Source organism: Drosophila miranda, chromosome 2, assembly GCF_003369915.1.
Source record: "Drosophila miranda strain MSH22 chromosome 2, D.miranda_PacBio2.1, whole genome shotgun sequence".
NCBI lineage: Eukaryota > Metazoa > Arthropoda > Insecta > Diptera > Drosophilidae > Drosophila > Drosophila miranda.
Window position 1 is genome coordinate 31,929,918 of NC_046675.1, and position 21,588 is coordinate 31,951,505.

Sequence of the window (21,588 nt, forward strand, 5' to 3'; positions counted from 1 at the left end):
TCCGGATAAAGATAAAGTTTTATGTGTTTATTACCTTCTTTGGGCTGTAATTCTAGGCGATAAGAGATGTGTAGATGAATCTTCAGGTTTTATTATGACAAATCCCGATAAAAGCAGCTACCATTCGTACGAGCAGATCATTTACCGAGCAGCAGTGCAGCAAGTGGCATCAACCGTGAACTGGGATCTTCTCTACGATCTCTGAGATTAATTGTGATAGTGCTTTTCAATTGAGAACTCATACATCGTATTAATTGAACAATTGAGAACATTCAAGTGCAGCTTAATAAGAAATTCATACAGTGATAGGCAGATATACGCAGATATATAAAGATGTCGGAAAAGTACATTGAAAGTGTGGATCCAGCCAAAAGTAAAGGTAAATCCTTAAATCGAATGGAACAAGCTGCAAATATCCAAGGAACTAGTGAAAATAAATTGTGAACTAAATATAAAATGCCAATTCATCAAAGATTTTGTTTTTAAAAGTGATTGGAACTCTCTATTATATGTTCCAAAACAATATGGTGGTATAAAACCTATACAATGATCAGATTGTGAAGAGTACAGCTTGGGAACTAGTGTTATCAAAGTGCTCGCCTAATCTCAAAGAAGGGAGAGATTGTACCGTCTCCAACCATAAAGTGCAATTAAAACAAGTATATAAATCTTTTGGGTTACAGAACCAGACGTGGAAAACGATACGGATGGTGATTCGAACAGCACGGCTGAGGCATCACCCACGCCCAAAGAGGATGCACCAGCGGACTTCGACAAGGCCATCGAAGCGGCTGGCTTCGGGATCTTCAATCTTCTGCTGCTCTTCGTTTCGATACCCGCCCAGAGTGCGGCCATTTTCGAGTCCAGTTCCATGTCGTTTATCCTGCCGGTGGCCGAGTGCGATCTCCGTCTGACTCTCGAGGACAAGGGTGTCCTGAATGCGGTGGCCTATGCGGGCATGACCATATCGGCCATTGCCTGGGGCTATCTGGCCGACACCAAAGGACGCAAGAAGATCCTCTACTGGGGCTACCTGATCGATGCCGTTTGTGTCTTTGGCAGTGCGCTCAGCCAGAATTTTATGATGCTGGTGGTCTTCAAGTTTCTCGGTGGATTAGTGTAAGTTTCCATGATCCATTCTTTGTGGTTTTTACTGAAAGAAATCCATTCTTTTTATAGGGTTAATGGTCCCGCAGCTGTTCTGTTTACCTACCTGACGGAGATGCATGGACCCAAGCACAGATCTTCAGTTCTAATGATTGTTGGGATGGTTACATCCACGGCAACCGTCTCACTGCCTCTGCTGGCCTGGGGCATCTTTCCCAGGGATTGGGACTTTGAAATCGTGGGTCTTAAAAGTAAGTTGTATCCCAGACGAATCGTTAAACACTACTAATTCTGATGTTCCATAGTTCACAGTTGGCAAATCTTTTTGTTTGTCTTGGGCATCCCAAGTCTTGTGAGTGGTTTGATATTTTGTGCCATGCCAGAGAGTCCACGCTTTCTGATGGCCCAAGGACGCACGGAGGAGGCTCTGCAGGCCTTCCAGCATATCTATCATGTGAATACGCGCAAGCCCAAGGATACCTATCCAGTGAGTGGCCTCGAACCAGAGGAGAAAGGGCCTATAGCGACTTAAACTCTTCTTTTTTGCAGATCAAGGTACTCGTGCAAGAGGTGCCCAATCGCAAGGCCAACCAGGACGAGGTCATCTACACCATTGAGGAGAAAACCGGCGAGAAAGTGCCGCAGAAGCCTCAGTCGCGCACTCTGATGGAAAGTCTCCGCGCTGGCTTTGGCCAAATGAAGCCTCTGGCTCACAAGCCCCTGCTCAGCCTCTCCCTGCTGCTGTACATCATGCAATTTGGCATCTTCCTGGGCATGAACACAATCCGTTTGTGGCTGCCGCAGCTGTTTGCCTCCATGGCGGAGTACGAGGCGGAGTTCAGTGGGGCCACTGCCAGCATGTGCACCATTCTCGAGTTTAGCGTCAATAAAACAGCTGAGACTGCCTTAGATTATGCCAATGCCTGTTCCGAGGTAAGATCTATCTTCCATCTCTGCGCTAGATAAGTCTTATCTGTCAGTTAACTTTATGTCCAATCATCGTGATAGTGACGTAAACCTTTCTCTATCCTTATCTAACTCTCGTCTCACATCTGTGATCTGTTTTACAGCCAAAGGAGATTTCCATGGACATGTATATAAACAACATCATTGTCTCGGCCTGTGGCTTCGTTGGTTACTTCTTTGCGGGTGGCCTTCTGAAGGCATTGGGCCCCAAACGTCTGATGAGTAAGTATTTCTACACATTTATTTATTCCTTATAGTATTGATTGAGGATTTTCTGCCTTCAGCCTATGGTCTGTATCTTTCTGGAACATTTGGCCTGGTGCTTTACTTTTCGGTCAGCAGCATGATGACTCTTTTCGTCTCTGCCACATTTCTGACCATCACTGGCATAGCAGTCTCCTCTCTGTTGGGTGCTGTGGTGGCCCTATTTCCCACCCAACTTAGGTGAGTGTTCCCCTTACCATCTCTTGTCTGTAATCTCTATAGAGATTTGTTTCCCTCCAGAACTGTTGTCGTGGCCATAGCCATGATGTGCGGCCGCTTTGGTGCCTTGTCGGGTAATCTGCTCTTTCCGGTCTTCATTCAGATCGGCTGTTTGCCTCCCTTTATAATGGTATCTTCGGTGTTGCTGTGTAAGTTTTCCACTTGTGATTACTTCTTCCCAGATATGGGTCTATCTCTCTTTCTTCTTTCAGTGGCTGGCACACTCTCCATATTCGTGCCCAATCCGGCAAAGGCTGCCTTTTCTTAAGGAATTGTGTTTAAATTATGGTTTAAGGACACATCAAGTGGTTGAAGCTGCCACTGAATTGTAACTTAATCTTAGGACAATTTAGTTGTACAAATTAGCAATTATTGGGGGCTTAAGACAATGTCTGTAACTATTTATATTTACCGTAGGAAAACCCATTCTAATATACATATGTATTTATCTGCATACTCGTATCGTATCTTTATTGCTTTGTTCAGTGAAAGGATGTGCTGGTTGGGCCAGGACAAAGGCAAGCCTTCGACATGCAAATCTCATTAACACCAATTAAGTGGAAGCCAACAGGCAACAGGCAGTGGGGCGGGGCAGGCAGTGCGGCAGAGCAGGCAGTGCTGGTGTGGCAGTCAGGTGTGTGGCTCTCTTACTGGGAAAACATTGAGTTGGAAGATGGAAATTAGTGCTGCCTGAATCAACTAATCCGACGGCAGGCCCTCCTTAAGTGGCAGCGATTTATTAGATTGCTCGCTCCGATGATTCCTGAGGGCAGATCCTCTTCATGGGAACAGTCAAGTGATTCCTGCCCCCTGATGTTGAAATGTGTTTCGTTATTTCTCTGATATCCAGGAGCTCTTGCCATTAGTTGTTAAAATTTACACATTTGCTGGATACTCCTATACATTCGTTATTGATGGCCGATTCCAAAAAGGACTTTGAACATACTGCAGCAGACTTTGAGACGGCCATTGCGCAATGCGGTTTCGGACTCTTCAATATCCTCATGCTGTTCTGTGCTCTTCCCTGCCTCATGGCCATGGTCTTCTCCGCCTCGGCGATGTCCTATGTGATGCCCACCGCTGAATGCGACCTGAAGCTGACGCCACTGGACAAGGGTCTCCTCAATGCTGTCACCTTTGCGGGGATGATCATTTCGGCCATACCCTGGGGCTTCATAGCCGACACCATGGGTCGCCGCGTGGTCCTCATTTGGGGCGGCTGGATCGATGGCCTGTTCGTGCTGTGCGCCGCCCTCTGCCAAAACTCCACGCAGCTGATGGTCTTCAAGTTCTTGGATGGCTTAATGTACACTGAACCATTCATCGACTGCCCCTTCGATTTGCTAATGAGTTCTCTCTTTCGAACAGCATTTGCGGCCCATTTGCGGTGCTGGTCAGCTATCTGGCAGAGTTCCATGGCAAAAAGCATCGGCCCTATATCATGCTCTTTGTCGGTCTCTGCGTTTCCGCTTCGGCCACCTTTGTCCCGATACTCGCCTACCTCCTCCTGCCAGTGCACATCTTTTTCTCAGTGGGAAAAATGAACTGTGGGTATGGCCTCCCCTTCGAATGGAGCCTCGTTCTGAGTTCTTTCGTTTCTTTGGCAGTCCACACCTGGCAGATCTTCTTGATGGTCACTGCGTTGCCCAGCTTAACCAGCGGCTTGCTGCACATCTTCCTGCCCGAAAGTCCCAAGTTTCTGATGGCCCAAGGGAACTACAACAAAGCCCTGGAGTCCCTGCAGCGGATATACGCGATGAACAAGCGCCAGAAGCGCGAAACGTATCCTGTAAGAGATTGTCAAAGGTTTCTAAAAGTAAAACTCTCAGCACTGTCTCCTCCACAGGTGAAACATCTGACCGATGCCACGCCCGATCGCTCTGATGTCCTGGATCGGCCGCGACAGCCCACCTCGCGATGGGAGCGCTTCAGCAGAGCAAAACTCAAGTTCTGGGAGGGCGTGGGGCAGCTGAAGCCCATGTTTTCCAGTCCCTATCTGTGCATTTCCCTGCAAGTCTACTGCCTGCACTTTTGCCAAATAATGTGCGTGAACTCTGTGCGCCTGTGGCTGCCACAGATCTTTGCCACCATGCACACGTTCGAGCTGCAGGGCATCAACGACACCAGCATGTGCAACGTGCTGGAGCACAACTCCCAGGTGCGGAGCATGGACTCGGCGTCGATGCAGCGGGAATGCGACCTAGTAGGTAGGCTATCGATTGCCCCGGGCTACCAGGCTTTAAATCTAATCTAATCCCCCGAAACGAATAGCACCAGAACCCGGGCATCTACACGGACAACATCATTGTGGCTGCCGTCGGCGTCGTGGGTTTCGTGATCATCTTCCCCCTGATGCGCATACCCCTGGTCGCCAATCACATACTGAGTGAGTCCCCTCCCTTGATCCTCTACGATCTCTAATCTTCTCTGCTCCACAGAGGTATTCCTCTTCATATGCGTCTTCCTTGCGGGTAGTCTGTATTTCGCCAAAACCTCGCTGGTCACCATGATCGTTGCCGCTGTTTATCTGACAATGATGGGTGTCTGTGCCACAACGATTATTGGCATATCTGTGATAATGTTTCCCACGCTAATGAGGTGCGTATATCCCCCACATCCCCACACACACACGGCTTAAATGATTTTCTCACCCACAGAACAATGGTTATATTGCTGATTATGACCTTTGGGCGACTGGGTTCGGTGGCTGGCAACATATTATTGCCGGTTTTCATGCAAATCAACTGCCCTGCCCCTTTCCTGTGGCTGGTGGCACTGATGAGCAGTGAGTACTAGTGCTTCTCTACTGTTTCTATAAATCTAATTCCTACAACATTCAACAGTTGCGTTTATATTTTCGGTATTCCTGAAGGTCGATATAGAGCAATCATTGGCCTAAGAGTCTCCTCCTCCTCTAAGGAAACTTTTGCTGTTCTGGCCTTAACTTTTCGTCCTGCGGAGGGGTCAGACGGGTCAGAGGATAACCGCAAATGCGAAATATGTATTAATCAACGCTATCGACTCTGCCATGCGGTTAATTCAACTTAATTACACTTTAATCACACGCAGACAGAAACAGAAAGCAGCGTTAATTAATTTTTGCTGCTGTCTGAAAAGAAAAACTCCCCCTATATGCGTGTGTGTGTGTATCTGGTTAATTATTCTTTTGCGGTCATCAATTAATTTGCACAATTTGCAAAAATGAACAACACTCGCTTTGGTTGAAAAGACACTCCTTGATATATGATATTCCCCTTTTCCCTGTAGCCCACAATTAGTGCAACGCGCGATTCATTCCACCGACAACATATATACCACGGACAAATGATACTCCCATCTACTGAATGGAGCCCAGTTCTCATGCTATCAAAACAAAGCCAAGCGATAATTGACACATGTTGCTTTTGGGGTGGGGTTCTAGTTTCTTCGTTCTTCTTTTTCACGTCTACACACAGAGAAAAAAGCAGGGGAACACCTCTAACAGAACAACAGCGCTGTTAGCATCCCAGGTTAACAGCCTGTTATCTCTGACGCCTCTCAGTTAACAGCCTGTTATCGCTACCGGCGCTCAGTTAGCCGTCTGTTATCGCTACCAGGTACCGCTCTCAGTTAACAGCTTGTTATCGCTAGCGGCTCTCAGTTAACAGCCAGTTACAGCGCGCTCTGAGATCGAACACGATGTTATCACCATCCACACGATCCACACGATCCACACGATCCAAACGGCTCTCGGCCAGCCCTTGGCTTGTTCTGTTATTTATTTACCGAATTTTTATGGGCGTATTTTCTTTTTTCTCTTAGTGCAGGTTTCTCTTTTTTATTGGTTTATATTCATAGTTTTATCCTGGATGTTTGGGTGTCTACCTTTAGGAGGTTCATCCCCCTTCCCCTCGAAATAAATTTGCCTAAAAGTCTGCTTAATGCATAAATGTTTTACTAACATTTTTATCCACAATTCCCTTTGGAATTTTTTTTAGGGCTTCTATTTTCGCACACTCTATAAAAACCGCTAGGGAACAACAAATGCCCATAAATTTATCATAATAAACATGCATAAATCGCGGTGAATACGCCTCCCACCCCAATCGCCCCCAACAAACGTGCAGAAATATGTTTAGGGCGTAATGGGTGGCTCGTACGCTGAAAGGGGGCGGGGCCACAGAGTCATAAACTAAATGAAACTGAATCGTAAAAAAAACCTAAACATGGCAATGCATATAACACTCGTATGCGTGCGTGTGTGGGTGTGTTGGTCCTGGACCACAGAGTGGGGTGGGGGGGGGGGGGGGGGGCTCTGCTCGTAGTTACATGTGTATCTGTCTATCTGTGAAAACTGGGGGAGGCCACACCAAATGTCCAGTCATAATCACACAAAAGTGCAAATATCCACGCACGTATCACGCTGGAGGGCAGAAGAGATGCAGGGGGTTACCAGGGGGGAGTCAGACATACAACATTTGCAGACATTAGCAAACACAAAAATACAACAAACAACGTTTATAAGAGAGGGCTGGAACCGAGCTAACGGCTAGGGGATACCCTGTATTCAGGGCAGCCAATGGCATAATGGGAAGACAAATATAATAGGGTAAGGATTTATTCCACTTGTTGGGATCAATCAATAGGTTTTTCAATATCTTTTCTATGAAAAATCACCAGAGAAGGGGATTTTGGGAATGCTATTATAACATATACAGATGCTAAGACACAGTGGGAGAGAGAGAGGAGTGTGCTTCACTCTTTTTCACTGTCTCTCAGCTAAATCCCCTACTCTCCTGCTCTTTTCGTTCCTTTCTTTGGTTGATTTAACACTGATAAGCTTCCATATCTATGCCACCCATGTACCCCTCTATTCCCTAGTACTCAGTACAGGGTACAATAACCACACACATACACCAAACCATACCATCGAAATCCTTCACATTCAGAGACCTTGAAGTAGAGTGGCCATTGTGCTCGTGTCTCGCGTCCCCTCTGGCACTCATTTGCAGGTCATTCATCATGACAACACGGTGCTTGAAATTTATTTCGTGGCAGCACAAAAACGGCAGCGTGACAAGTAAAAGAAGTAAACAAAGTTACAGCCAAAGGATAATAGAGTTAGGACACCCCCTTGATGTAAGAAATCCATGATTTATTTATGGCAGAAGCTAGCGAAAGATCTGGCGCCAAAAGAGCATCAAGGGCCAAGGAGTCCCAACAGGATATTGACCTCAGAGAGCACTCCTTGTCCTGTAAGGACACTAAAAATAATGTCCAGCATTCGGATATCTTTTGTACTCCAGGAATGGGCGGGCCATCGAAAAAGGTCTTCAGGTGATTTTTAAAAGAAAGAAAGAAAAAAAAACAGAGAGACTGTTAGGTTGCCATAAAAGCTGCTGCAACATGTTGCCAAGGGAGTAATGTTGCCGCCAGTTGTCCTCTCAACAGGTTGCGTGCTGCCCTGCCCGCCTTTAAGTGCGTGGCATGGCGCGGCGTTGACTTGTGGCACTGCAGACATTGTATCCCCGCCTTCCTGCCACCAGTGTACAGCGCTCAGTCGACGGCGGCACTTGCAGCACGAAAGAACGCGCGCACAAAACACGAAAACAATAAACGAAACAACTGTTAACATCCGACGCCATTTTAAAGCTCTAACGGTCGGCTTGTGTGTCTGTGTGGGCCATAAAAAAAGGGCCAACAAATTGCAAAGTGGTGCATAAAAAGTGCAGCGAATCAACAAAAGATTGCATTTAAAAAGTAAATTGTCAAAAAAAGGAAAAGGGTGAAAATATCAACAGATTTTAATCATAGAAAAAAGCAATGAAATCAACTAAAATAAATATTGAAAAAAGGGAGAATTTTTATGAAATTAAAGTGATAAAAATCTGGATTAAATCGAGCGGCATTATTGGATAAATATAATGTTTTTGTAATGGAATATGAGTTCAAGTGGTTCCCCAAAGATAAAAATTAATAAATTATTAAAAAAAAGAGATTGAATGTGATTAATGTTTAAATGACGAATTAAATCCAGCTGAAACCAATATGGAAATTTAATCAACTCCTGAAACCTGTAATAATTAAGATATATCATATATATTTTCGTGTGAATTTAAAAAGGTGTTTTTAAGCCGAAATGGAATTAATGGCATAGCATATGAATTATTAAATATTTGATGTGCAGTGCGTATACGTAATATCCAAATTGAATAAAATTTTCCCTCGATGCCATGGCGCCGCCTTGCTCCTGGCTGTGCAACGTGCAACGCCCCTCAAATTAAACGCCTCCAAGCCACGGATGTGGTGCTGGCCGGGCACAACCCGCGTGGAATCCATTGAAAGACCTCCCACAAAAGAAATCCCCAGGACATTAACGGAAAGAGACACAGAAAGGAGGAGTAATTACGGTGCATGGGCAACGACAAAAAGGTTTCTATGGCACTAGGTGTGGCATAAGTTGGCCAGGGATCAGCCAGTGCATTTAAGTACACACAAACGTGAGATAGTCCTTGCGCAACATAGATACAGTGGCAGTCGCAGAGTCCTTAAGATGTCGGAGATTGTGGACACGGAGCTGCTGGTGAACTGCACCATTCTGGCGGTGCGGCGCTTCGAGCTCAACAGCATCGTCAATACCACGCTCCTGAATAGCTTCAATCGCACGGAGGTGGTCAGCCTGCTGGCGGGATTCATCGAGAACCGGGACAATCTCGAGAGCATCGACGAGGCAAAGTGAGTGGCAGAGCCCGCCGTCTTTTCATTAACTTATTTCCTGGTATTTTCCCCCCCATGCCCCACCATTCTGGCTAACAAAGTTATGCAAATGAAACGGAAGAGTTGTCGCGTGTGGGGGGGGGGGAGGGCTGATAATTTGAGGCAAGCGCCACAAATTGAATAAAGTTTTCCCCCCCATCGCCAGACAGACAGTCGTCTGTGCTGCTGCTCATTACGGCACCTCGCAAAGGGACGTGCTCTATCAGGCTATCAAACAAGAGCTCCAGATGATAGTTTTAATTGGGGTTCAAGTGTTTGCTTGGTATGGAATTCTGGTAAAATGTGGTAAAATGCAGCGTGTGCAATATACAATTTCCTAAGCTGCCACTTCAACCATTTCCAGCGTAATCTTATTACCAAATACTTGAGCCTTTGGCCTCAAAACTTCAAGCATTGAAAATTGCAATTTAATTGATGGTTTTGCCACTTGTGCATACTTATTGCCGAGAGCCTAAAATATCTCCTCGTTTGGCACTCATTAAGGCGGCTTTTGAAATGTGAAAAGCATCGCAGAGCTCTTGCGAAATGCCAATAAAATACCAGTACAATCTTTTGGTCATGGAAATATCCCTTAATCGGTGTAATTATTTTCGGCTGACCAAGAACTTAAACCGCTTTCCATGCCATTAATAATGCCATGCCAACGCGAATCATCCGCAAAGTGAAACCCTTTAAAGGTTCTCCTCGAAAAACGAGCATAATAAATGTTCTTCACTTGTTATTCGAATCGAATTTGATACGTGTACGGGTTCGGCTCTGTTTTGGTCCTGGCTAATTAAGCTCTTAATTTTTTTTTCACATTCGAATGTTGCCTGTCGAAGGATGTTCTCTGAAAGTGGGTTGGGAGGTATGGAGCAGCCTTGGCAAATGAAAATTGAATTGCTTTGCAGAAAGAAGTGGAAATTAAATGCCTGCTTTGCAGTTTAAACTTTGACTTTTTCGAAATAATCCACTTTGTAGACGAGGGGGCGTTTATGCATTGTTGGATGTCGGAAAATTCTTTGGTTTTGACAGCTTTTCCGAAACTAAAGCAATCAATATTTGCTGCATTTTGAGTTTTCATTTCATGGAACAGACATCTGGTTATGGCTTTCACTACAAAGGATTGCAATTAGTAAGTTTTTCCCTTCACTTACATCACTTCTGATTTCCCCCATTTGCACTCTTGATGTCTGGGCAGGCGGCCCTCAAAGGCTTCCAATTAGAAGAGCATAAAACCACCTTTGAATCATGATTCCATTGAAGAATGTTCAACAATTATGAACCTACAATATCCATCATCATCGTCATCGTACTTTCCTGGAACGAGAATCATCCAAAAAGACCATCCTTAAAGCCCACTCCCTGTACTGCTACTTCCTTAAAGCCCACTCCCTGTACTGCTACATCCTTAAAGCCCCTCCTCTCTAGGGAGAGATTCCCCCACTGAATTCCCAGCTATTTTTATGAAATTATTCTGTTTGCATCGAGAAATAGCAAAGGGCCACCATAAGCCGTTGGGGATTTGGGCGCAAAAATAGAAACAAGAATTCCACTAATTGTTTTGCTCTGAAAGGCTCTGAAAAGGTGACAAAAAACAAAGAAAGAAAGCGGGAAAAGCCAGGGAAAGAACCTCACAAATAATTAAATTCAGACAAATGTAAAAAGAAACTTTGACAGAGAAAAAAAATGCCAGTGGAAATGGTTGTTCGAAGAGCGTTGGGGATTTTATGTGTGGCAGGAGTTATAGTAAAAGGACATTTGTTTATTCAGGCATTTGGGCAGCAGGTGAACTGTCGTCTCCTCCGCTTAAGCTCATTATATGTGCGTGCCCCATGCCCCATGACTTGGAGTGGGGTCAATCAGGGCCAAAGCGTCTTGGACACGGCCCATGGATTATGTATGGCAAGAACAGCTTGACAGCAGCAGCTCTGGCAGTCACTTTGCGATGGGTTTGTGTCCTCCAATGAGTGGCTGTCAACGGTGCGTATACGCAACGGGTTCCATGTCCATGGGGCGTGCAAGGCTTATACGTAATGACGTAGATGCCTTGTCCACACTGCGTATACGGAATGCCAGTAAGTAGCACCAGCAACCGATGGATGTACAAAGTTTATTACAAAGTCAATTTAAAGGAGAGTTTACCCCTTTTTCCCTTTCGATGATGTTTATGGCATTTCATACGCTTATTGATTCCGATGTTCAGCCAATGATAACGCCGGAACAAAGGACACAGGACATTAGTCCTCATCCTGCCATCCATTCTTCCCATTTCCCACTTTCCACTTCCCACTGTGCTGCTGCGTCCGTCAGGATATGGGCGGAGGGCGGCGGGGCTATGGCATTTTTATGGCAAGGCTCAAATCCAATCAGAATGGATGGCACACATAAAAATAAGAGTGGCCCAGGCACCACGACTGGGGAATGCACTGAAAGGTTATATAAAAAGCTTTAGAATTATAGTTCAAAAGTTAAGTAAAGTCTTCTACAATCTTCTGGCTTAAACTCCGATGGAAACTCTGGGCTTTGGGCTTCAACAACTCTTTGTGCCTCAACCTTCAGTCAACCGCCTGTCGAAATGCCAATACCCCTTGGGCAGAGTGCTTCGACTCTTACATTCCGGATGAAAATCGAAAGAAATTGTTTGGATTAGGCCCTGGACAGAAGAGCCAGAAGGCGAAGGATGACTCGATATATCTCTCGGATGAGGCCACCACTCAAGGGGCTTTCCCTGGAATGGGTTTTGTCCATTATAATGTGCTCTTTGGCCAGTCTTTGTTTTCTTGGGGATGTGGCAGTAAGTGAAAGGAGGAGGGAGGGGCAGTGTTGCAGTTTAGCAATTTGCTTATGACAAATTTTTCAATTATCTTTTTCTCACCCAAACACGAGGACTGGTCCCCAACGAAGGGGGGACTGCAATGAACGAGAGGTAGAGGAGACCGCAATGAAAGAGAGGTAGAGGGGACCGCAATGATGGAGAGGTAGAGGGGGCCCTCAATGAAGCAGAGGTAGAGGAAGTCCTCAATGAAGCAGAGGTAGAGGAGGCCTCAAATGAGGAGCCGAAAGAGTGGCAGGAGGTGCAACAAGAGCAGTAGCTGCAAATGAAGAGGCGCCACAGCAGCAGGCCAAAGAGGAGAGGCAGAGGCAGAGGAGGCGTCAACTTGCGATACACGAATGCAAATGAAACAGATATTCGAATGGCAGTATGAAAATTTAATGGCCACTCGATGGAGAGGCACACAGCAACATGCAACATGGTATCCTTGGGTCAAGTGTTGCTCCAGAGTGATAGGGGGCAAGTGGACCACCTCTCGTGTTGTGTTAATAAAACTTTAAATGGGAAATGAACTCATTTGTGAAGTGTCCTTTCTGTATTTTATGGCTGCCATGGGACTGGGCTGTAAATGAAAATGATTATGATTACGAGGATTAAGATGATGTATTAAATGATGATTGAAGACTAAAGATTAGGCATCGATAAACAGAAATATTAGGCCATTTCCATGGCTACCACAAAACGAAACGAAGTTCTTGTGATGCAGAAAGTAATTTATATTTCCATTGATTACCCTCGAAAGCAACTCGACTGGCATTTTCCGCACAAGTTTATGGCCCAAGCAAGAGCGCCTTTGAAGGACGTGACGCCGGCAGTGGCCATAAGTTGTTAAACTTTGGCCAGAAGCAGCAGCAGAAGCAGCAAAACTATGAACACTGTTTCCACCTGCCTGATGCACTCCAAAGTAGGGGGATTCCCCTCCTCCCTCTTCACCGCTCTTCACTTTGCCCAGTAGATCGAAAGCTCAGAAGCCAGGTAGATGGAAGACCGCCAATTTGGTCTGCATCGCTGGTTTCCCTACGATGCATAAAATATGCAGAGGAAAATAATAAGCGAGCAGGGAAATGCAGAGTCCCAACTGCGGCAACAGGAAAATTGTTGACAGTTTTCGCAGCACGAAATGTGGTGGTTTTACCGACAGAAAATAGCAGCCAGCACCCAGCTGGGGCCAGGAACAACAACTATTAGCAGGGCTAATGGTAATGAATTACATTTTTGAGTACTGAAGAGAGGTGGGGAGGAAAGGGAGATCCCTTTTCATTGACTCTTCGGCAAATGACTGGCAATTTATTCGAGCCTCCACTCGACAGGAAATTGCCTATGGTTCAGGCCTCTAATTGATGATAATTTCTTTGAGGCCTCCCCCTCCGGTAATTGCTGATTCATTTTTAATTTGATTTGCATCGATCAAAGAATCATTTAGCACGTAATTTAGTCGGCATCGATAATGTCTAAATTAAGGCAAAGTAAAGCCTCAACAATCCTCATGTAAAATCGTCACAGAAATGGTCCCAATCTTCCATTTAAAGACTCGATTGTTTGGGGATTGATAATGTCTAAGTGAAGGCAAAATAAAGCCTCAACAATCCTCACACAAAATAGTGACAGAAATGGTCACAATTTTGCCTTTCCCTTTTAGATTCCCTTTTAATCTTCCAATACCCATTAGCCATCGAAAAAATTAAGCTGATTTACAAATACAAAAAACCTGTTGAAAAACCAAAATAAAACATTCATAAGTACTCGTTCAACATTTATTCAATTATGCTAAATGCGAATATTAAAATAATTGCCCATTGATTGATGGATAATTTTAATCAACGTAATTGCCTTTATATGTAAAAATAATATATAAATATAATGAATAATTCGAGAGCGCAATGAAACGTAGGAGGGCGAAAAAATTAGCATTGAAAGGGCCCTAAAAAGTATGCTATGTCTTTAAAAAATGTTTAAATCGAGTTTCTTTCGTTCTTGCAGCATTTTCCCAATCAAAGCAGTTGACATTCTCGTGGAAAACCATTTCCGTTTCACTGCCAACAAAAATTTTTCCACCACAATTTTATAGGAATTTTTTTCGGGCCTTTTATTGGGAGAAAAATTTGCATTTGCGAAAATATCATGCTGTTTGTGGGCCAAAAATGCTGTTCGGGGAAATCACTGAAACTCCCCACTGTCATTAGTAGTGGTGGTTCTTGGGGTGAAAGGACACAGGGTCCTTCAGACGGATGTAATTAGTTGACTGCTGATGGCGGCAACACTTCCGTTCGTAGATGGTTATTATTATTAGAGGAACAAACGGCAGTTTAGCACGGATTTATAAGGCCATCCAACTCAATTATCCCCCAGCACAGAGGGGCCCCAAAATAAATTACTTTAATCAAGTTAAATTCGACTGAGGAAAGGCCTTGGCTTTGCCTTTGCTTCCCTTTGGGATCATAAATCTGCCAGGAAGTTTTTTCTTTCTTTTTATCATAATCGAAAAAGGCAGCGGAAAAATTGAAAAAATCTCCCCCAAAAAGGCAAACTTTTTAAACAAAAAAGGACCGGAAAAATGGTGGCCAAAAGGATGTGTGTTTATGGGAATGCAAATATTTTTGCATTTTCCATAGCACTCAACTAATTAATTTTCGTGAATATTGAATCACAAATAAAAGTAGGAAAAATGATCAGAATATTTAACAGTATCTTTTTCCTGCCATTTAATGCTGATTGTACTTCTCCCGAAGGAGGGTTTCTGTTCGTGTTAAACCTCTAATTAAATGGGAAATCTATCCTCGGAATAACAAGAACGTAATACGACCTACATGCGAGTAGCAAAATTACAGCAAAATCTCCATCAATGATAGCCAGACTGGGGCTTAAGTATCCCATGAAATGGACACCCAAGTTGCTGGACGCCGCAGGACTCTACCTCTCAGCTGTGCCACATTTGTGGGGGGGCACGCCTCAATTCCCAGTAAAGTCATTGGTTGAAGAGGGTTCAATCTATTGGAGATGATTCGAACAGATTTAAGAATAAAATTGATTTATTGCAGGGGTTTCTATAGTTCTATATTTATTTACACAAATATTCATAGAAATAGAAGCTGCTTTATTTTCCCAAAAAGCCAAACCATTTACTGGTTTATTCTCTTTTCGATATTCATAGAAAAATTTTGTATGGCCTCCCGCAATCATTGGATTTCTGTCTGTATTTTTGTCAAGTTCATTGAACTGTAAGCCAAAGCGAATCAGAACCATATGTGCGTGGTCCTGCCAGCAATTGCAAGGGAAAACTGTGGCAAATAAATCACATGTTTTTCTGCTCTAATTCAATTACAAGCGCAGCAAAAATTAACTTAAAATTAATTACGAATCTACGAATATATTGGAATATACGCATCGGAACAATGGCCATCATTTGGGGCATCTCTCTATTGAATTTAGGTCCTGCTGCTGCGTGACGGCCCTGACAGTCACATGCCTCATGGGGCACACATGTACAGCGAGAGAGCGAGATAGAGGCATGCGATAGGTCGTCGAACAAAGTGCCACTAATTAATGGTGGGGTTTTGTCAACCATCCAGTGGTGTCCAGTGGTTATCAAAGGGAAAGCCAACGACAAAGACTGTTGCCTGGAAATTAATTAGTCAACAGACAACATCCGCCATCCTGCTGTCGTCCTGCTGCCACCGCTAGTAGTTGTGATTAGCATAATCTCTTATATGCTAATCAGTGCTGCTCCTCTCTCACTTTCTTCTTGATTGGGAGTCCTGTGCTGCTCCTCTCTCTCCCTTCTTGATTGGGAGTCCTGTGCTGCTCCTCTCTCTCCCTGATTGGGAGTACTGTGCTGCTCCTCTCCCTCTCTCTCTCTCCGGAGTCCTGTGCTGCTCATCTGTCTCTCTTTGGCGGCTGTCCTGTCGATTGCTGCTCATTTCTGCTGCTAACCCCACGCACCGTCTCCCAACGGATGTCAGTCCAATGAAATTACAACAGAATTTCTTGTGGAGTTCCTTCTGGACCTGGGCCTGGACCTCGACCTGCTGCTGCTTCCTTCAATTTTTCGCCGCGGACGTTTCTTTTGTGGCAAGTTTTCCCTTCGCCCCAGCTAGTGCTTCATTGATTTTCTATTGTTATGGCTCTCAATCGAAAAGTTGCAGGCACTCCGTGATTGAATTTTCCCCCAAAACATTCGGACCAGACCATAAGCAGAGCTTTCAACTGTGCAAAATATGATTCTTTAAGGACCCACGCTTTAAGCCCTGCAAAAGTGTACATTATAGTTATTTTTGCTGATTCCTGTTGTGATTTTTGCAGAGACTTTCTCACCGAGTGCCTGTTTCCATCGCCGACGCGTCCGTACGAGTTGCCATGGGAGCAGAAAACGATTTGGGCCATCGTTTTTGGCCTGATGATGTTTGTGGCCATTGCCGGCAATGGTATTGTACTCTGGATTGTAACAGGTAAGCACAGGTGCTGCTTGAAAGCACTTGGGAAACTGCAAATACCAAAATCACGTATACGCCGCTTTGGCCCATCGATTCCTTCTTAATATCCGAAACGATTTTTGACTCTCCGCAGGACATCGCAGCATGAGAACGGTCACAAATTACTTCCTGCTGAACCTTAGCATCGCCGACCTGCTCATGTCCTCGCTGAACTGTGTCTTCAATTTCATATTCATGGTGAACTCCGATTGGCCATTCGGCTCCATTTATTGCACCATTAATAATTTTGTGGCCAATGTCACGGTCTCCACATCGGTCTTCACACTCGTGGCCATCAGTTTTGATAGGTAAGTCCTCGTTCTCTCCTTTACGCTTTCTCCATTCTTTCCTCTAATCTTGTGCGTTGTGCGGCACTTCCGTTTCCGGTTACTATTTCGCCTGCAGGTACATCGCCATTGTGCATCCGCTGAAGCGACGCACGTCCCGTCGGAAGGTACGATTCATTCTGGTGATGATCTGGGCACTCAGCTGCGTTCTGTCGGCCCCCTGCCTTCTCTACTCCAGCATCATGACCAAACAGTAAGTGGCAGCAGTAATTTCCACCAAAAAAGCCTGCCAGCGTCAGCTTCTTGCGTTCCCATTCTCATTCTCTAATCCTCCTTGGAGCACAAGATTCCTTTCTCGTTTTGCAAGCCATGGAGCTTAGGATCTTGGCTACTTCTTCTCCTGATGTACATGTACATTTACATACCTTCTCTCCATCCAGCATCCATCTAAATCACCTTCCACGAATAGGCGCCCAGTCCTCATTTGAATTTTACACAAAATGTTGCCGCTTTCGTTGGGTGTCCTGTTTAATAGAATTGAAGCATTTTTATACCCGATACTCAAAATGAGTATTGGGGTATATTAGATTTGTGGTAAAAGTGGATGTGTGTAACGTCCAGAAGGAATCGTTTCCGACCCCATAAAGTATATATATTCTTGATCAGCATCAATAGCCGAGTCGATTGAGCCCTGTCTGTCTGTCCGTCTGTCCGTCCGTCCGTCCGTCCGTCCGTCCGTCCGTCCGTCCGTCCGTCTGTCCGTCTGTCCGTCTGTCCGTCCCCTTCAGCGCCTAGTGCTCAAAGACTATAAGAGCTAGAGCAACGATGTTTTGGATCCAGACTTCTGTGATATGTCACTGCTACAAAAATATTTCAAAACTTCGCCCCACCCACTTCCGCCCCCACAAAAGACGAAAATCTGTGGCATCCACAATTTTAAAGATATGAGAAAACCAAAAACGTAGAGTTGTAGAGAATGACCATATCTTTAAGACTGCGGAATCTGAATTGGATCGTATTATTATTATAGCCAGCATCAAGAAAACAATTTCAATTTTTCTCGCCCTGTCTCTCTCTAACACACACGTAGCATAGGCGGCTTTGCTTAGAGTAAAACATTAGCGCCTAGATCTCAGAGACTACAAAAGCTAGAGCAACCAAATTTGGTATCCACACTCCTAATATATCGGACCGAGACGAGTTTGTTTCAAAATTTCGCCACACCCCCTTCCGCCCCCGCAAAGGACGAAAATCTGGGGATATTCAAAAATCTCAGAGACTATTAAGGCTGGAGTAACCAAATTTGGTATCCGCACTCCTGTTAGATCTTACTATAAAACGTGTATCTCAAAATTTCGCCCCACCCCTTTCCGCCCAGACAAAGGACGAAACTCTGTTGCATCCACAATATTGCACATTCGAGAAAACTAAAAACGAAGAATCATAGATAATGACCATATCTATCAGATTGCTGAATCTGGATCAGATCAGATCATTTGTATAGCCAATAGGAACAAATCAATTTGCAGTGGCTACGCAGCGCCCGACGTCACGCTCAGACTGATTTTCTGTCTCTCTCGCACGCACTCTTTGTCGTGTCGTTTAATATTAGCGGCGTCTGCCGGAGGAGAGCCATACTGACTTAGTATCGGGTATAACCGTAGAGTTGCGGTGTCCGCAGCAACTCACAACGTTCCCCCTCGTTTATTTCGACTCCAGGATAAAAGGTCTCCCTAGGCAACAGACTACAGACCTAATAAAGATGGCAAGTTCATATATCAAAATGCGACGAGGTGCGGGGGCCCTCTCGAGCGAGAGTCAAACGAGGGCGCATTCTGACAGGGAGAAGATACACTCCTGCGGACGTGATAGTGTGCGGGTGTGTGTGGGGGGGTAGAGCACAAAATTGGATACAAAATTTCGAGGGGTGACGGATGATAGAGGAACAGAAAAAAATACCAGAAGCTACAAAAATTGGAACAGCCAACAACTAAAACGTACCCCCAGGACAGACCACAGATAAAGTTTGAACAGTCAAATGCATTCGTTCTCGTTATCGAGTATCCGTACCCGTATCTGTAACCGTATCCCTGTAGAGTACGAAGCAAATATTTGAGTGCCACCAACCAAGTCCGTGTGCTTACTGGCTGACCGCAGAGTCCTGGTCTCAACGCTTCGGGTACAGGAAATTTCCATTTAAATCAATTGAGAGATAGAGGGTGAAAGCTGGGTGCCACTGACAGCCAAAACGGGTAACTCTGGGGTTGAGAGGTTGAGAGTTTTGGTCGAAATTATTACCTGTCTGCCATGTTGTTAATGGTCCCGAGAATAGCCCTTAAGCGTGGGCTCTTTTAAGGGCATTAAGTGTTTTATAATTTTGTAAATTAGGTTTTCCATTTCCCCATTCCTCATTCGCCATTTCATTTCCGGCGTGAAAATTTACGGCTTTTTATGTCTTGTGTAATTAAATTGATGCTGCGATTGATTGAAATGATTATTTGGGACCATTCACAGCTACTATAATGGAAAATCGCGAACTGTTTGCTTCATGATGTGGCCGGATGGACGCTATCCCACTTCGATGACGGACTATACGTGAGTATTCCCACCCGTAACGTGCAAAAATATCGTCCGTAAAATGCCTTCGTTTAGGTATAATCTGATTATATTGGTGCTGACATATGGTATACCCATGATTGTGATGCTCATCTGCTACTCGTTGATGGGTCGGGTGCTGTGGGGCAGTCGATCGATTGGCGAGAACACGGACCGGCAGATGGAGTCGATGAAATCCAAGCGGAAAGTGGTACGCATGTTCATAGCGATTGTGTCGATATTCGCCATCTGCTGGCTGCCCTACCATCTGTTCTTTATCTATGCGTACCACAATAATCAAGTGGCATCCACAAAGTACGTGCAGCATATGTATCTGGGATTCTATTGGCTGGCCATGTCCAACGCCATGGTGAATCCCATCATCTACTATTGGATGAACAAGAGGTACGTTTCGGGGGCGGGGGGCACTACAAGAGGATTATTCATGGGGGATTTCCTTTGCAGATTCCGCATGTACTTCCAACGGATCATTTGCTGCTGCTGCGTGAGCTTCAGCCGCCATCGCTTCGACTCGCCCAAGAGTCGTCTGACGAACAAAAATAGCTCCCATCGTCATACAAGAGGTACTCGTACCTGTGCTCCCTCCTCTCACGTATGCATTCATGGCATTTCTTTCATTCCATAGCCGAAAACAAGAGCCAGTGGAAGCGCAGCACCATGGAGACACAGATCCAGCAGGCGCCGCCGACCACCAACTCCTCGAGGGGGGACAACCGTCGGCCGGTGTCCATGAAGAGCAGTCTCAACCGCACGGCAGTGGAGTGCATCATGGAAAAGCCGGCAGCGGACGATAATAGCTCTAACCTCTGTCTATCCATCAACAATAGCTTGGGGGAGCGGCAGCGCGTGAAAATCAAGTACATCTCCTGTGACGAGGACAACAATCCCGTGGAGAGCGGTCCTCCCAAGCAGCTCTGATGTTGTTGTCACATGCCCAGGCCCCCGAAGAGACAATGAATTGGTTTCGCTGCATAATGTACATAGAAATATCCCCAGAACCAACCCATAATATACCCTGTAGTCAAACTCGAATTTCCGGTTGTCAACGAAAAGCAGGCGAAAAACTCTTTTCGAAAGAAAAATCAATTTGTAAAAAGTACTGTGTATACTAGAGCCCTGCATGAACACGCACACACAGTCGAATATACCCTCGATGCCAGTAACCCAGCGGTACTTCGTTTTGTTTTCTCCGATCACTTTGGGCAGCGCAGTCGCCGTTTTTCCATTCCTTCATTCTTTCCCTCTTCAGCCAGAACGCGACTGAACCGACCACACGAGCATCGCTGCTGAAGAGCAAGAGAGAGCGAGAGCAATGTTTTGCTTTGCCTTTTCGTATTTATCAGCCGACAGATCAACCCTGAAAGCAAAAACAGTTTTGCATCGTTCGCCTTCGCCTTTGCGAAAAGCAACAACACTTTCGCTTGCGCGGCGACGATTGCATACACAAACAAATGTCTCCCTAGCATTGGTACTCGTATATATTTTGAGTGATTTCTCAGCCTTGCAAGCTCTGATTCATCACTTATTCTTTTCGAGTGGGAAGTTCATGCAGGGCCTGTCTACCATCATCACCATCGAAGAGCTGTAAGATTTTAATTGTTGTAAACATTTTAGGCTAAGCCACGTTTTATGTATATAAATATATATATGCGATAATTGATAAATAAATATATGTATGTAAATATCTGTATTTGAGTGTATAATCGAGCTATTAAATCAATTAAACACCGAAATATTACAAACATTTAAAGAGAACTTTATCTGAATTTCAATTAAACTATTTTCAGTTCATTTTCTGAAATTTGTAGGGTTTTTTATGTTTTTGTGTAAACAAAATGTGTGTAAATATACCACAGCACAGATACAAAGCGTACGCTTGTGTTTGCCATGCAATCTATCTATGAATGTATCTATTCATTCATTTTGTTTTTGCATAATTGAACATTTGTTGGCAAGGAAAGGGGGGATGCTCTTTTGATCCATCCAATTGCATGATTTCTCCTGGCAAATGAAAATTAATATTCTGCACGCATTCGTTTGCTTGAATAAATAGTAATTTTGGTCAGCCCAATTTCATTAGGAACTGCAT

The 21,588-nt window shown here is 44.7% G+C and overlaps 3 protein-coding genes across 4 annotated transcripts; all 3 read left to right on the plus strand.

Annotated features, from left to right (window-relative positions):
- The first annotated feature begins 125 nt into the window (after nt 1-125).
- LOC108156919 (synaptic vesicle glycoprotein 2B) lies at nt 126-3,012 on the plus strand. Its single transcript, XM_017288669.2, has 9 exons — nt 126-379; nt 684-1,119; nt 1,180-1,358; nt 1,413-1,594; nt 1,657-2,040; nt 2,178-2,295; nt 2,358-2,517; nt 2,578-2,705; nt 2,769-3,012. Exons 1-9 carry the CDS (start codon nt 334-336, stop codon nt 2,822-2,824), a joined length of 1,689 nt encoding a protein of 562 aa, XP_017144158.1. The 5' UTR covers nt 126-333; the 3' UTR covers nt 2,825-3,012.
- Nucleotides 3,013-3,407: 395 nt separating this feature from the next.
- On the plus strand, nt 3,408-5,631 carry LOC108157812 (synaptic vesicle glycoprotein 2B). Of its 2 annotated transcripts, XM_017290009.2 has the most exons (8): nt 3,408-3,862; nt 3,925-4,103; nt 4,164-4,345; nt 4,403-4,759; nt 4,828-4,942; nt 4,995-5,154; nt 5,214-5,341; nt 5,400-5,631. In XM_017290009.2, exons 1-8 carry the CDS (start codon nt 3,471-3,473, stop codon nt 5,453-5,455), a joined length of 1,569 nt encoding a protein of 522 aa, XP_017145498.1. In that variant the 5' UTR covers nt 3,408-3,470; the 3' UTR covers nt 5,456-5,631. The 2 variants fall into 2 exon arrangements, with proteins under 2 accessions (XP_017145498.1, XP_017145499.1); XM_017290010.2 differs by lacking the exons at nt 5,214-5,341; nt 5,400-5,631 and having other exon boundaries at nt 3,409-3,862; nt 4,403-4,763; nt 4,995-5,129.
- A 3,457-nt stretch (nt 5,632-9,088) lies between these two features.
- Nucleotides 9,089-20,417, plus strand: LOC108157508 (tachykinin-like peptides receptor 86C). Its single transcript, XM_017289607.2, has 8 exons — nt 9,089-9,270; nt 16,427-16,572; nt 16,691-16,904; nt 17,002-17,136; nt 19,398-19,478; nt 19,536-19,883; nt 19,944-20,062; nt 20,125-20,417. Exons 1-8 carry the CDS (start codon nt 9,089-9,091, stop codon nt 20,415-20,417), a joined length of 1,518 nt encoding a protein of 505 aa, XP_017145096.1.
- Nucleotides 20,418-21,588: the final 1,171 nt, after the last annotated feature.

Coding starts and splice junctions, on each gene's coding strand:
- LOC108157508 (XM_017289607.2), top strand. CDS start 9,089: ATGTCGGAGATTGTGGACACGGAGCTGCTGGTGAACTGCACCATTCTG. Junction 16,573..16,690: donor TGTACTCTGGATTGTAACAG/GTAAGCACAGGT, acceptor GACTCTCCGCAG/GACATCGCAGCATGAGAACG. Junction 19,884..19,943: donor TACTATTGGATGAACAAGAG/GTACGTTTCGGG, acceptor TTTCCTTTGCAG/ATTCCGCATGTACTTCCAAC.
- LOC108157812 (XM_017290009.2), top strand. CDS start 3,471: ATGGCCGATTCCAAAAAGGACTTTGAACATACTGCAGCAGACTTTGAG. Junction 4,104..4,163: donor CTCAGTGGGAAAAATGAACT/GTGGGTATGGCC, acceptor TTTCTTTGGCAG/TCCACACCTGGCAGATCTTC. Junction 5,342..5,399: donor GCTGGTGGCACTGATGAGCA/GTGAGTACTAGT, acceptor AACATTCAACAG/TTGCGTTTATATTTTCGGTA.
- LOC108156919 (XM_017288669.2), top strand. CDS start 334: ATGTCGGAAAAGTACATTGAAAGTGTGGATCCAGCCAAAAGTAAAG. Junction 1,595..1,656: donor AGCCCAAGGATACCTATCCA/GTGAGTGGCCTC, acceptor TCTTTTTTGCAG/ATCAAGGTACTCGTGCAAGA. Junction 2,706..2,768: donor GGTATCTTCGGTGTTGCTGT/GTAAGTTTTCCA, acceptor TTCTTCTTTCAG/TGGCTGGCACACTCTCCATA.